General features: G+C 37.8%; 1 protein-coding gene across 1 annotated transcript in view; it reads left to right on the top strand.

The window, feature by feature from the left end:
- Positions 1-16,329, top strand: part of CFAP99 (cilia and flagella associated protein 99) — a 53,019-nt gene that overhangs the window by 17,604 nt on the left and 19,086 nt on the right. Inside the window, exons 5-9 of the mRNA XM_053976455.1 lie at positions 4,679-4,791; positions 6,953-7,133; positions 11,343-11,423; positions 14,447-14,512; positions 15,448-15,507. Coding sequence (XP_053832430.1) covers positions 4,679-4,791; positions 6,953-7,133; positions 11,343-11,423; positions 14,447-14,512; positions 15,448-15,507 — 501 coding nt within the window. The remainder of the gene's footprint in view (positions 1-4,678; positions 4,792-6,952; positions 7,134-11,342; positions 11,424-14,446; positions 14,513-15,447; positions 15,508-16,329) is intronic.

Below are 16,329 nucleotides of genomic sequence, written 5' to 3'. Positions count from 1 at the left end.
ATTCAGCTAGCAACACAAATTTCCCACATCATGCCAATGATCTCCTGTTGATTCCATTCATCTAGCTTTATGTGGCTTAAGCATCAGTGCCCTGATGTTCTGGCTTAGATAATGCCTCCTTCCTTCTCTGGAATAACTCTTGTCTGATAGGGAAGTACTGCATATTCCAATGTTGTGCACCTGCTATCACTGTAGCAGGTGTGACTTGGTTTGCTTAAGTATCTTACCAGATCCTCATCACCATGGTACCTAGATTTCCTTTCCTTGTATTAGAACAGTTTCTTTGTCTCCAAAGTGATGCTAGATGAAATTAATGCACCTGCAGCAGAAGGTTTAGAAGCAGCATTTTGTCCCCCCAGCAACAGAGAAAAAAGAGCAGAAGGCAGATCTGCAGCCTTAGCAACAAAGGTTATCAGAAATTTGGGAACCTCCTTCAGGATGCTGACCTCTAGAATTTGCCTGATGAGTATTGTGTCTGAGTTCAGTTTAGACACTGAAAAATATTCACATATATTTACATAGGACAGATTTACTTCAATTAAAAAATAAATTCAGCACATCACAGGATGAGTGGAATTTTCTTCATCATGCACATAAACCTCACTCAAATGAATAGTCTTCAGGTGAATGATGGCAACCTGTGGGAGATTTAAGACGTTTCTCTTAAAGACCTGTATGATGGAATCCATTCAACTCAAAGTCACAGTGTTTCCCTATGTTTGATGAATGTTCAAATATTTTCATTTAGACAGAATAACAATGCTACCTCACTTACACATGTTCATCTGCTTGAACAGCAAATCACAAGCTCTCATTCTGAAATATTAAGAATACATGTAAATTTTTTTATGGTGATATAATTACAGAACCATAGTATAAAACCCATTCTTGTAACTTTACTGTGATTATCCTTTTAAGAAATTAGCCATGCATTGCTGGCTCAAATCTATTTTTGTATTCTATTATTCTACATGCTATTCTTCTACATTTATTTTAAAATTTAAAGGTTTTTGTGTTAGAGAAAATACACTATTGAAATAAAAAGTTGAAGTAAACAGCTTTGTAATTTCTGAATTGTCTTGTAAAATATACAAAATACAAACTGTTTTCTTTCTAGCAGTTAAGAACCTGTTTTTTCTGCTTCATGTTCTGATTGCTTCTAACAGCAGTTCTACAGAACTTCTGAGATAATCAAAGGAATATCACTACATAAGAACTGGGCATTGTAATAGAATTTAAGATGAGGTAGGAATATCAGGACATGATCAACCTTATGGTGGATGGTGGGTAAAACCAGTCCAAGCTGGGTCAATGTTTTCAGGCAGTGGCTGATCAGTATGGAGAAACAGAACATGCTGTTTCCTGCAGTTACTTCCTTAATTCAAGAGTCAAAATCTTATATTCTGAATGTAAGCATTTCAGCTTTGCAAATGCCTCCATGGATGTAAAGATAATACTAGATGAGGAAATTTACCATTTTTTATTTATTTTCTAGAAATCTGTATGATCCCACTGTGTAAAAGTGTGTTGAGAATATTAAGTTCAAATTCTCAAAAATAAGGTATTAATTCAGCCCGCCTGTAAAAGTGCATTACAAAACAGTCTTTAATTATACACACTTGTGTTACTACTGCCAGAGTATACATTAAAATATAAACATGGGTACAATTCATTGTTGGTGTAATTCCATCACTTCCAGAAGGGAAATGGTTCTTCATTATCATGCTGTCTGAGTAGTGAAAGTTTTGGAATGTTCAAGACAGAGGAGTAAGCAGAATAATGCTGTTACCAAATGGCTACCAGTGACTTTGCTAAGGAGACAGAGTCTGGTAACATCCTAACAGAAATCTGAGAGAAGCCTCATTCTGCTGCTGTAAAAGCAATCACTGCTGTTACTGGGTTTTTCACCTGTGTCATATGTGGCAAAAGGCAAAACAGAAATATCAGGAATTTTTCCTCACAATTCAGTTCACAAAACAGAAAAAATTCTTTTGTCTTATCACCATCTGTGATAGGGATTATCCATAAGATTGTGGACTTTGGTTCAGGCACACTCTGATAGAAATGATGTCCAGTCATCCTTCATTGCCATTTGCAATCCCTGCAGTGCCTGAATGACCATTCCAGGGCTGTGTTCCAAGAATTCTCTAGTATGATACATATTGTGGCATATCCTTACTGTAGCATTTCTCTGGGGACTGTGACTAAAACAGTACAAAAATATACATCACAGTGTTGATATCTGATTACACAGTTCTCTGTACCTCAGGAGTACATAATAGCATTTGTCAATCACATCATTACCTATTTGTTTTAATATAGGGGGAAATGTTAGTAACCAGTACAGGACTGGTGCTGCTGCAGGAAGCCTCAAACTGTAACAGCCAGCTGTTAAGTACAGCAGCTAGAAATCACTGTGTGCCTTTATTATAGTTTCATCTGCCTTGAAGAATTAGTTGAGTTGCTTTGTAAAAGATAGTTACAGCAAATGTGACAGAGTCAGTGAGAGCTGAAACAGCAATCCAGAGGTGTAGTTTCACATGGCACTGTAGTGGACAATTGACTGAAGCCTTTGAGGATGGACTAGGCTGTAGAAGAGGACACAGAGAGGGAGGAGCTCAGGTTAATGGAGGCTAGTGAAAAAAAAATTGAATATTTACACATCACCACCTGCAGTATTTCTATTTCTGTGAGCTCTCTGAATACCTAGAAATTTGAAACCAGCTCAAACCTCAGGGTCTGTCATATTTTAAGTGTATCAGCTCATGGTCAATACTGTATTATAATCCCTGTATACACACTTGTCTACATGGGTTTTTATAAACTTCATGTATAGTGAGGGTTTCCCATAAGATCAGTGTTGTGGTAGGGGATACGTTCACTGTAATCTCACCGACTGCTGGGATAACTGGGTTTACAATTTTGTTACAGTCACTGGTAGAAATCGTGTCTACACCGTGCATCCTTTCTGGTGGGAAGTATGAATTCAGTCTAGACTTTTGACATTGTATTTACACATTGCAGAAGTACAAATTAGTGTTAGGTGACAAATTTAATCCAATATGCTACAGTGGAACATCCTCTGTAAGGACAATGAATGACTTTCTAGACCTATGGGATGAAATGCATCCCTCACCATATGCTTATTAAACACCATGGAATCTGGAAGCATCAAAACCCCCAACTTCTTCACATTCAACACTTAGTTTATAATCAAGTTTTTAGGGATGAAAGAACTTCTTTTGGATGGTATGTTGTTAAGCTTACTCCTGCAAATTTAGGGAGCAGCAGTAGTTTCTAGACAAGAATGGAAATCCAAAGGGGTAATATTCATTTAGTCCTGCAGTACTGATCAGTCTTTTGACCACCAAAAGCACAATAGATTAAAATATGGCTAAATTTAAAGGTTAATTCCTTGGAAATGATCACATCAAGACTATGGATTTCAAGCAGCAGATTTTCTAGATCTGTTGAACATCTGCAGCAAACACCTTGAGTCAAATCTCAGTTGTTTGTAGCTGAATTAGTCACAAAATTCTGAGGCACCTTGGGCCTGACACCACATTTGAATTAAGAAGCTCCCTCGTAGTTCTGCAGAACTAAAAACTCGATACGAAGAACTCTATGGCTATGTATAAAACAACTTGAGGTGGGGCTGATGCCAAGCCTAATCTAATAAGCTCTGCAAGTCTCCATTTGAAGTTTCTCAAAGTGGCAGTGCACTGCTTCCCAGTATGTCTCATAATGTCAAAATTATTTAGTGGACCTTTTTGCTTTTACTGTGATTATTTCAGTGTCATACTTGTACTTTCATTTCCAATAATTTTAATGGAAGAGCTAAGGTTGAAGTTTGGAATTTATATTGCTGTAAATGATGCAGGCTGAATCTGAGTGCCATTTTTCAAGATTGCTTCAAAAGGCCATTTGAATACTTCAAGATTTAAGGAAAGGCTTTTGACCTTCTGGTGAACTGGAGTGGTAAACAAAAGTTCAAATGTCAGTTGTTATTTCTCCAGCATGTAGACCCCTACAATGCATAAGTGTGCCAAATTTCAATCTTTTCTTTTAATGGGAATATGCCAATTAATTATATTTCAATAAAACAAAAAGCCACATTGTATAGCATTTACAATAGTTTTCAGCAATTCTCTTCTGCCCAGTTCCCAGGGAGTTGAAAAGAATTTAAGTCATTCAAGTGCAGTGTCTGGCCTGACATATTTCTGGGCTTCATGGGTCTTCCAGTTATAGATAACCAGAAGTCCACCTTAGGTATACTAGACTCTGAAACTCTATTGTAAAATTATACTAAAATCAGTGTATTCCAGTAGTAATTAATTTTGAATGAAATCGTTGTTTCACAATGTTTGAAGCAAATTAAAGATGAATAAACACATCTCTATGTTGTAGCCTGTAATTTATTTTTTGTTTTGCCACCAAAAAAAAAATTTAGTATCTATTAGTGTTTCACAAAATAGAGCTAAAAACATAAGACTGTCCACCAGCTAATAAGAATCTAAAAATATCTCTTCATTTTCACCAAGCATCTGTGTTTGTAATTACAAGGTCAAATACCAGCAAGTTCTTCAGTGGTGTTTGTAGTAAAAGCAGCTATCTTTTTGTAGTCTTATATACACCATGTCTCCAACATTCATATTTAAAAGAAGCCACTTATTATTAGTTTCTTAGGTTCTTCTTCAATGACTTGTATCTGAACACATGGATAAAAGATGAATGGGGTCACTTCTACGATTCAGTCTATGTTAAAGAGAACTGGATTGATCCACTGCTAAGGTAAGTAGTATTTAAGTAGCCTCTGGCCACCTCAAAGTTTAAAAGCTGGGGAAAGCTTCCCCTGAAAGCTCACATTTCTGCTAAAGTGTTTCTCCTATTGAAGTCACTCAGAACCCTCCTTGTCTACACAAGTCTTTAGCAATCCCTTTTACTTACCCAGAGGCAAGGTTCTCTCTCAGAAAAGTCCTTTCACAGCTGTTGTTCATTTGCTTCCTGATGCCCCTGAACAGATAAAACATTGTACTCTGAGAAAAAGTAAAACAGAAGGTTCAAATTATCTTAGAGTCATGCCTCATCAGTCACTTCAACATCTGTATGACATTAGGTATTTGAAAAAATGTTTGACTTCCCTGATTTTGGCTTTATGCACAGACTTGTTTATACTGATGGTCATAAAATCCCTTCTGAGCAAATCAGATAAGCATATAAGCAAGTCTTTTAAAGTTATTATTTATTTACACAGTTGCAGCACCATTTAAGAGCTTAAAGGCTCTGAGGTGCATCAACTCATTGGTTAGGTGGTGATATGGTAGCAACTGTACCCTTGCCAAACGAGACCATTTTCATGTGGAGAAATAGTAGCTCTGCAGCCTACTGGGTCATTTTTTATTCTAATTTTTTACCCAGAACAGATAAATTACACCAGTGTGGCTGTAGTCACACATCCTTCTCAAGGCAGTATAGATTAACCCAGATGATGGCAAACAATGTTAGACAAAAACATGCTATGAACAATATCAGCTGAAAAGGAGTTTTGCATCCGGTTCTGTCATATCAAAGTCCCTAGAAAAATCCTTTCACACTGTGTAGTTTATTAGCACTTTAGCAAATATATGACATAGATTTGGCTTGCACTACTCTGAATTCCACTGAGTTCTACAGGGACCACAGGGATAAATCTGAAGCCAGAATTTGACTCAAAATATTCCATTGTAGTGATTCTATTTATAACAAAAGCTTAGAATAGTATAAAAATACAGATAGAGAGATATTGAGATGTATATCCATACCCACATGGTTCTTGCACATACACATTCATCCAGGCTGAGGCTTAGGCCACTGCTTGTTTCATTAGCACCAAGTTTATTGGAGCTGTCCTTCACAGTCAGTTACACTCAGTGTAATGAATCCATGTTTTGCCTGGAAGTGGCAAATGTAAGTTATACAAGAATGTTCAAGACTAGATTTGGTTACTGGGTTTGAAACATCCTTCAGGGGTCTGAGGATGCAGTGATGAATTTAGTCAGTTCAGTAGCTGAAATTCTTTTAAATGTGTCTTTGTGTTCCTCTTTCTAATATTAATAGAAATAGAAAATTAATATGAGGTTAATATAAAGAGTCTTATTTATTTTAATGGAGCGTCATTACTTGCATAAGTTACTTGCAAGCCTTACCCTGTAATGACAGTACTACCTAAGATAACAGTCATATAAACAACTTAGAGTAAGTTTGCATTGTCATCTGTTTTTCAAGTCCTGGGGAAGCTCCATTGCATGTGCAATATGTAAGGATATAACATATATAGAGGAAGAATAACTGGCTTGAAGCTGTCACTGTAATTAGACTGTGATACCGTTTGTGTTTTACCTTTAATCTGCATCTTCCTGTCAATCCTTAGAAGTCTGAACCTTGATACAAAGCCCAAAGCTACAGAAACCAAGATCGTCTTGACTGCCCACCGGGCTCCCTAAGACTTCATTTGATAATTCATCAAACTCCTTGGATCTTTCTATTTTTTCTATTAGAACTGTCTGTGCTTTAAGATTGATCTGCATGTGCTCTGTTGGTACATGTGGCAACACCCAGACCACTGTTCATAGTCTTTTCATCTAAGTATGTTAAGTGTGCAATTAGCCTGTGACAGCTGCTTTTCTGACTCCTAATCTCGTCCTGCCACAAAACCAACTGGCCAGATAGTTGTTTATTCCATAAAAAACTGTGGCTATTTCACCACTACTAATCTGGGTGGACAGCATCTCTCAAGAGGTGAAATAACACAGTGTAGCTAAATCCTGAGTACAGATTCATAGGTCAATTTTATTAAAATTGAATGGCAGAAAGCATTATAGAATTTGCACCAATGCCAACCTCATCTACTGTTTGTAAGTCTGTATGAAAGAGACAAACAAGATAAAATTGAAAAATCTGCATTTATTTGAAGGTGGCAGCCGAAAGTGCAGCAACTGATTGAAAAACTCACAGACAAATTAAGTAATCGTACCACCACTGTCAAGACTTCGAGAGTCACTCGGCCAAAGGAATTTAATTTAACTGTACCCAAGCCACGTGCCATTCCTCCACCTATACCAGCATCTCTGCCAGTACTGCCAAAAAGACAACCTGTAAGTTGGTTTATTTTTTGAAAGACACTAAATTTCATGTATGCTTGTGCACAAAATCTTGGTAGGGGAGTTAATAATCTAAATTTAGGGTTTTTTGTAAATGAATTTTCATTAAAATAAATAGAGAAGCAGTTTCACTAGAAATGAGATGAAGTCTAGAGTTGCAGCTCCTCCTTGAAAGTGGAATTTTATTTTTATCTTAATGCTGAATCTCTAAAATTAAGGCTTTCAGTTTAAATTCAGTGCTCATGTAAAAATGAGACTAGATTTGTCTTTGAAATGCTAAGTTATTTTACTTATTGTCTCAGATTGTGATTTAGTTACACTGGTACAAATCAGAGACCCACAGATGATGTTACCTCACTGGGGTAAAGCAAACAGGATCTGGGATCAAGCTACTATGACTAACTTAATAAAGCCTGCAAAATCATCTGTATTTAAATGTAGTGGGAAGTGAGCTCAGAAATCATAGATTTGGGCATTATCTGCCACCTTGTATTAGCACTTCAGGTTTTAAATAATACATGTGTTGAATGCTCTTAGAAACCATTTACATCTTAGGATGGCAGAGCAATTTAATGTTAGTGTGTTATACAGTTAATGGGATTTTACATTGAAACAGCTTAATACCAGGCTCTGAAAAACTGCATTTAATAACTACTTAATCAGTATAGGAATGAGTCATGTTGCTGTCATTTTAGAACTTTATGCTGTGCAGCCCCTCTTAGAATAAATTTGCTTTAATGCAGATGCATTTAGTGAAGTTCATTTGTGTTGTTTGGATTATATTAAATTTGGTTTACATTCTGGCCAGGTTTGCAAATTTAAAGCTTTTGTGAATCCAAAGCCATTAGTGTAGTGGTGACATATCTTCATTTCTGTACCTCACAGCAAATTAAGCTTCACTTTACTTTGTCACATTGTTGCCAGTATCACCAATTTACATCCTGAAGTGAACAGACTGAAAACACAGCTCACATGGCAGGAGAGGGTCAGTAAAGTGAGAGCCAGCCATAGTGTGGCTCCTGTATGGTGGAGGGTTGTCTGTAATTCAGAGGAACACAAAGAAATAAAGCTCTTCCACATTTCATCCCATAATCTGTTCTCATCCATTATCTCACAAAAGTGTTCATTTTATGAGATATCAGTTTTTTACTCATGGTTCTCATGTACCTGTCAAAGAACTTGTCATGTGGTTTATCAGCAGGGACTACTGTAGCCACGACCCACAGTTACTGCTCTGCATTGGAACAACTGTACAGAATTATATGGAGGCATCTGGAATTTGAGCAATAGGTTATTGCGTCCCTGTGCTGCAATTAGTTCATTCTGATTAACAGGATTATTATTTTAAGTATTGCTTTCTAGCATTATTTTATTCCAGGCATTTGTTTCTGAGTAAGATGAGATGTGTCACGTACACTGGGTCAGGAGCTGGGATAGCACTGCCATCCTGTGTGCTGAGCACACACTCCCTTCCCAGGGGAGGGCTGGGCTGTGGGTTATTGCAGAGGGCAGGGCAGTTGTCCTATAATGAGATGGGATTCCCCACTGGCCTTGGAAAGTAACTGGCCTTGGGGTAACATAGCCCTAGAAGCTTAGGATAATCATTCATCATCATAAATGTTCATCAAAAATGGGGGTCACTAAGTAAAAAGGAAAAACATTTTAACTTTGAGATCTAAAAATAAAAAAATTCACTCCAAATATTTGGTCTAAAGGTTATAAATTCATGTCTCCACTGGCCTTGGCACACATGCACATGGATGCAGACACAAGAGTGCCCATATGCATGCACACATTCATAAATACAATTTTACAAGGAAAAATGAGGTTTGCAAAGGAAACAAATGGAGACAGGTGCATAAACCTGATAATATGCAAAATTATTTAGACACATTCAGCTTTCTTGGATATCTTGGCCTAGAGTAACAAAATCCATTCTTTTAATATCAGCACTACACTAAAATGATAAGATTATGCAATTATTTTATTTTAAAATTTTCTGTAAACCAATTGTATATTAAAAAAAAAAGGCTGCACTGGGATGTTATTGTAACATCATTCAGCCAAATTTAATGCATTTTTAATATATTTTTCTATTATTTCAGCTGTGCTTCATGTGTGAAGCTACTGCTTGTTTAAAATAATTAAATGGGTGAAATCATTTAGCCAGCACAGAGGATTTTGTTTGCAAATATGCAAACCCACCAATATATTTGTGATTTTATCTATAGAAATAGAAACACATAATACAATAGCATTGCATTAGCTTTCCCTTGTCCATCTTATGACAGTAACTTTAAAAAATAGAAGAGTGATGAGTGCCAAAGTTCAAAGTGATTATTCATTTTTTTCTTCCTTAAACTTCTTGTGGTACCTACTCCCTAAATAATCCTCTGGCTAAGGGATGTCACACAGGCTATGTGAGGCTGACCACTGCCTGGGGAGGGAAAGCAAAGCTGGTGTCTCTTATCCCTAACCCCCTTTTTCACATTTGGATTAAATAGGTACAGTCTGGCCTTTTTTGATCTCTCTGTTGCTGTAATTTACAATTTATTTATAGTGACTTTTTATCATCTTCCAACAATTGGGTAATTGCTGTATTGTCTGTCTGTCTATCTGCTTGTACTCATCCCTATGGGCTAAATCACAAGGCAAAGAATGTTTTTGAAACAGCTGATGGAAAAGGCTCCTCCTTCAATTACTTGGAATAAGCATAGCAGTTTCTGAGGAGACATTTTCAGCTTACTCTGGCAGATGAATGCAGTTTGCAGGTAAAGCTCATGAGTAGGAAGAAGAGTGAAATAAACTGATACTCACTGCCTGTGGAACCCTGTGCAAATCTTCTGGGCTTTCATTTCTCAATCCATAAATGCATAATAAAAATTCTTAGATACTTCTGGGAAATACTTTCACTGCTACTTCACTTTAAAAGCTCACAAAAATACTTGAGCAGTCTCACCAGTTCATTTAATTCCTATCTTCTTGTATTTGTGCATGTGTTTTACCTGTAGATAAAGATGTCACATAGCAAAGACAGTGTAAAGTCCATCAGATTCATGATTTTTTTGAAAGTGTAGTTCATCATATTGTCCAATAAAGCTAGATGGGACTCCCATGTTCCCTGAACTGACCTCCAGTACAAGATAGAATATATATTTTCCCCATTAATCCTTGCATTAATTCTGTAACTTCTAATTGATCTAGCACATTTTTAGCAAGATAAATATTTAGGCAGATGTCCAGTAAACTGTCAGACTCTCTCACCCACTCCTCTCAAGGAGACATCCAATCTTTTTTCAGAGCTTACTCTGGGATAAATTTATTGCTCAAGCAAATACAGAAATCAACCTGAAGTCCCTAATGTCCTGCCGATCCAACTGACAGCCAGTCATGGCCTGGTCATTTTAGCTGACATGTGATTGCTTTCCCAGGTCTTTGACTAATGCTAGAAGGACTCTCTGAGTCCTTTACCTCCCAGACATTTAATCCACACCTCCAATGGTTTTCCCTTACCAGGACATTGGGACAGCCATGGTAAACCAAAGCAAAGGCCCATTTTGCCCAGTGTATTTTTCCCAGCAGTGCTTAAACACTGAAGTCTGGGAAAATCAGAGAGATGGGACATCTGCTGCTTTTCTCCAGCTTCCTTCTTCGGGTCCCACCATTTTAGCTCAAAGACCTCCTCAGTTACAATGAAGGTCCTGGGTATTTATTAAACTTCAAAGGATTTCTCTTCCCTGAACTTCTTTGGAGTCCGTAACTTGTTCCTACAACCACACATGGTGCCACAGCTTAACTTTATTCAGCCGCCCTATCTGGCTGTTGTTGCTGTGAAAGTCAAGTTTATGAAATGCCAAACAGAACTGTTCCCATTCTGGAAACATTTTTCTCCCTCTGATAGGGCCTATAGGATTTATTATTGCTTTAGCCTTTCTTGTACGAGTTCCAATATTGTCTTTCTTTCTGGTCTTTTGAGCAGGGGTTATGATATATTGAACAGAACTGAAAAGCTAGGTAGTTCCAACTAATTGGAATCTGTCTCTGTCTTCTAGAGTGGCACTAATAGAAAAGAATCAATATTTTAAAAACTTAACTGCTGCTATTCTATGGGAAAAGTGGATGAGCTTTTTTTTTGCCTGCAAGAATGTGTCACTTGGAATGTTTTATATCCCATATTCTAGAGATTTTTGTCTTTTACTATAGGTTCCTCCAAGCATCTATAAACCTCCAAAGGAAAGAAAGCAACTAGAGGAAATCAAAACAAAAAATATTCAAAAAGCAAAAGTAAGTGTATTTTGTTCTTCTATCCTTTCCTTTCTTCTAAACTGGTTCTTCTTTATTGTGTTATCTTCACAAATCTTAGAACTTTATCTGAAACACATCTGCTTTTGCAAATAAATAGCTCATGGCTTTTTCTCTAGAGTCATGGAGTTTGTATCCTCTGCTCTGTTTTAGCACCCTTTTCCCACCGTCTTTATTTTATTACTAATTGTCCAGGACAAGGTCCATCTTTTTCTCACTATAAAAGTACCATAAATGAAATTTTGCAAGCAGCCATGTAAAGTAGCAGAAACACAATTACTTTCTTTTCTTCACAATGGTTCTTCTAATCCCATGGACATGTGGATATAGAAGATATTCATTTATTTATTAAGGCTTCAAATTACAAAATAAGTTAAATATTTTTGAGGTTTTTTTCTGTAATAACTGAAAAATAACCACATTTCATTCACTGTTTAAAATACCAGCAGATTCTGACTTCATATCCTTACATATTCTTCATACATTCCCTTCAGCAGACTGAGTGTGAAGTCATCCTGGTTTGTAAAGAAACAGAGTACATGGTCTGTGTGTTAAGACAGTAGGAGAAGGGAGGGCCTGGAAAATGCAAACAGGTCTAGCTATTTGATCCAAACTTTGACATGAATCTTGTTCAAGGAGGTAGATCATATTTAAAGCAGATTGTTGTTGTCTTCTCCTTGGAAAGGAATTAATTAAACATCCATTTCCACTTTATTTCTCCATTCCCACACTGTAGTCACCATATCCAATTAAATAATAATATAAACTTGATAAAAGGTATGCCATGTGGCTCCTTTTTATCAGTACTCTCCCACCCCCATTCTGAAAATGCCTGACTCTAGTTTTTAGTAGCCAGTACAAGTCTATTCATTACTAGCTGTCCTCATGTCCATGTGAAAGGGACATTGGATTCTGTTCCTAAACTATGGTGAAAGCTTTAATGTGTGACAGATTCTAAGGGGAGAAACTTTGCATTCCTTTTGATGGCCTGTCACATTACCTATGCTTGATATTTCATTAAAAAGCAATACATTATTTTTTATCATTTTATAGTTTCCATATTGTGAGGAAAGCACATCTATTTGTCTGTGTGCTTATTTGCATATTAAAAACTCTCTAGAAAAACTGTGAAAGAAAAGCCAAATATCACAGTGCTTATACCATCAAAAACCTATGACAACTATAAAATCACTTAACAACCAACCACATTCTTCAGTAAAGAAAATGCATTAATACAAGAAACAAAGATGAACTACCACAGAAATTATCGCTACAATAACAGCAGTTTTTGTCACTTCTGGAATGCTATTAAAGGCATCCAAAGCATTCACAAAGGTCAAATCCCTAGACTGTTTGCTAAGCGAGCTGAAATGATGGGTCCTAGCAGAAATATGTATGAAAAATGCCATTTGTTACATAGCATTTTTGCAGAAGCTGTAGCTGTAACTGTAAGAACCACATCTGTGAGGAATGAGAACACTGGAAGCCACACAGTTATAGAAACACTGATGTTATCAGCTGCTGCCCAGAAAGCTATTAGAAAATCTAGTCTGTGTTTCACAGCTTTGATTAGAGATTTGGTTTACAACCAAAAAATTATCAAAAACACTAGAAATGCGGTTGCCTGTATTTCCCTATATAATGACTTGGTCATTAGTGCCAGGGGTGTGCCTATTGAATCACTGGTGGAGTGATCTCCTGATCATAATTCTCTAATGTAACTCAAAACCAAAGCCATTGTTTGTCAGCTGTCTGGAAACAGTTACTGCCAATGGTACTGATGTGCCACAGATAATTATGATACTTTTAAGTTGATATCTGGACAAGCAACATGTTTCATATGGGCAGGCCTATCAAAGGCCTGATGTCCTGTGCAAAGGATACATCCAGGCAGAACTGTGTAGAAAATCAATACTTATTTACATCAAGTCTTTAATCAGGAGTGAAAAATTATGTAAATATGAAGTCAAGCTTTTGGAATCCATCTTGGGACCAGTGTTGTTTCACATCTTCATTAATGACACAGATAAAGTGATTGAGTGCACCCTCAGCACATCTGCAGGTGATACCAAGCTGGGTGGTGCAGCTGACACACATGAGGGACAGGACTCCATCCACAGGGACCTGGACAGGTCGAGAAGTGGCCCATGGGAATCTCATGAGCTGTAACAAAACCAAGTGCTGGGGCTGCACCTGGGCCAGGGCAGCTCCCAGTGACAACACAGGCTGGGGATGAACAGATCCAGAGCAGCCCTGAGAAGGACTTGGGGGTGCTGTGGACATGACCCAGCCATGGGCACTCACAGCCCAGAAACCTCCCTGTCCTGGGATCATCCAAAGCACCGTGGGCAGCAGGTGAGGGAGGGGATTCTGCCCCTCTGCCCCACTCAGGTGAGACCCCACCTGCAGCACTGCATTCAGCTCTGGGACCCCACCACAGGAAGGACATGGACCTGTTGGAGCAAGTCCAGAGGAGGCCACCAAGAGGGATGGAGCACCTCTCCTAAGAGGAAAGGCTGAGAGAATTGGGATTCTTCAGCCTGGACAAGAGAATGCTTCAGGGTGACCTAATTGTGGTCTTCAGTACCACAAGAGAGCCCACAAGAAGGATGGAGACTTTCTACAAGAGCAGGGAGTGACAGGAAGAGGAGGGGTGGCTTCAGACTGAAGGAGGGTAGGTTTTGATTAGATATTAGGAAGAAATTCTTAACTGTGAGGATGGTGAGGCACTCAAACAGGACGCTTAGAAAAGATGTGGATGCCCCATCCCTGAAAGTGTTCAAGGCCAGGTGGGATGGAACTCTGAGCAACCTGGTCTAGTGGGAGGTGTCTCTGTCTATGGCAGAGGCTTTGGAACAAGATGATCTTTAAGGTCCCTTCCAACCCAAACCATTCTATAATTCTCTGAATATAGTGGTTGGGGCTACAAGACTTTTTGAGACATAAAATTATTCTTAGAGAATTTAAATGTAACACACTCTTTAAGATAATTGTTTCAATTTTAGGATCTGCTCCTGGAAGCAAACACTAAGCAGTTCAGGTGTGCAACCATCAAGCCTGAAAAGAGAGAGGTATGGTGCAAAATACATGCTGAAAAATTCCCCAGTAAGGAGATGAAAAATGACTGGAGTATTTAAAGATATCTTAGAGTATTTTAAAAATACGTTTATTTGGGCTTAAGAATTATGTGCTATGAATTATAGCTATACTGTCATTTCACATCCCTGCACCAGCATTTGCCTCTTTGTATGCATAATGCACAACCCCCTTTTCTTATACTTCTGGTGCTGCTTTTATTATTTTCCTAATTTTGAGACAAGCAACCTTTCTGTGAAACCGCTCCAACAAATCTCCAAACTGGCAATATTTCTCTAAATCCACATATTATTTTCCCATTAACTTTGATGCCACAGAGCAGCCAAGCTGAGGGAATAATGGTCCTGTTCATACAGAATCCTTGCTTTGGTTGATTCCCAGTTCACAGTTATGTCACCAAACTATGTATGTAATATATTCAGTTCAGCATCAGTGCTGCATATTCTATTCACTGGGTTCATCCCCATGATACCAGACAGTTTCACATCAGTATCTATAGCTAACATCATTAAATTAATAAGCATCAGTTGAATTCTACCACTAATTAGTACTTCCATGAAGTCTGTTTGACAACCTATTTTGTCTTCTTAGTATCTATTTCAGTTGAAAGATGAATATATTAATATATATATGTAAGAAATATTTCATAGTCAAAGAAAGAATCACTGTTACTTCTTAGCATTATTTTAGTCAATATTTGGACCTACCTTTGTATGTTCATATTCCCACTAGGTTGGGTGTACATAGCAAGTTTTTGTGTATCTTACAATTCCAAAATATGTGGAATTTGTTACTCTCCAAAAAATATTTGATTAATATTCAACTGTTAGTTTTGGTAAATACCTAATATCTTCTGCTGAGTAATTGAAAATTTGTTTCTGAAATGAAATAATGTATTTTTGAACTGCAGAACATACATGACAGTATGGAGAGTAAACCAGTGTTCAAAGCTCAAAAGATCCAAAGCAAGGTGAGTAACCTTTAAGGAACTGTTGTCAAATGTACTTGAAAATCTGACACATGCAAATCTTCCAATGATGGAAACTCGACTTGAATTCATGTTTTTACACTAAGATCTTTGGCCAAGAGCATGGGATGGGTTGGGTCTATGGTTCATAGATTTTGTCCTATGCACCATTAATAATCCACAAAGACATGGTCAGGGCTACTCCATGATGGAAGAGAAATAAGGAGCCAAAGGTGATGAAAGCACAAGCAGTGCCCTCACCAAACAGCACACAGTATCTTAATGTGAAGAGGTTGGTGGCAGTGATGGGTTCTGCTGACAGCAAGTCACCCTTGTTAAAAACAAGGTAACAAGTCAGGTCTGGGGTCCACCCAAAAGACCAGTCAGGAGACAAAGCTGCAAAAGCAACTGAGGTCCCTGACAGCAGGAGACAGAAATGGAGACACAACCAGGAGCAGAAGAATTCCCAGCATAATGGAAACTGAAACCCATTTCTAAGTCCAACAGGGGCTCCCAGGCCAGTGAGCAGATGGTGTGAGTGGAGGTCCTGGGTGAGACTGGTCAGGGTCATCAAAACCTTTTGATTCCCTGAGGTAAATTGTGTGCAGTTGCACAATGTAACCATATTGCCTTAACAGCATTTTCAGTTACAAAGGGAGAAGATTTTATGTAAAATAGTATGAAATTAGAATTGTGCCCAGCAAAAAAAGAATTGTGAAACCTTGGTTTAAGAACTTGGCATAAGGACAGAAGAATCTTGCATCAGTACATCACTGCTTCAAAATGAGATCCTAAAGAATGCTGAGCAGTCATTCTAGCTAATGA

This window comes from Vidua macroura, chromosome 4 (assembly GCF_024509145.1).
Source record: "Vidua macroura isolate BioBank_ID:100142 chromosome 4, ASM2450914v1, whole genome shotgun sequence".
In the NCBI taxonomy this organism is placed as follows: Eukaryota; Metazoa; Chordata; class Aves; order Passeriformes; family Viduidae; genus Vidua; species Vidua macroura.
Note: the sequence above shows the minus strand (reverse complement) of the source record. Positions and strands in the feature narration are given on the sequence as shown.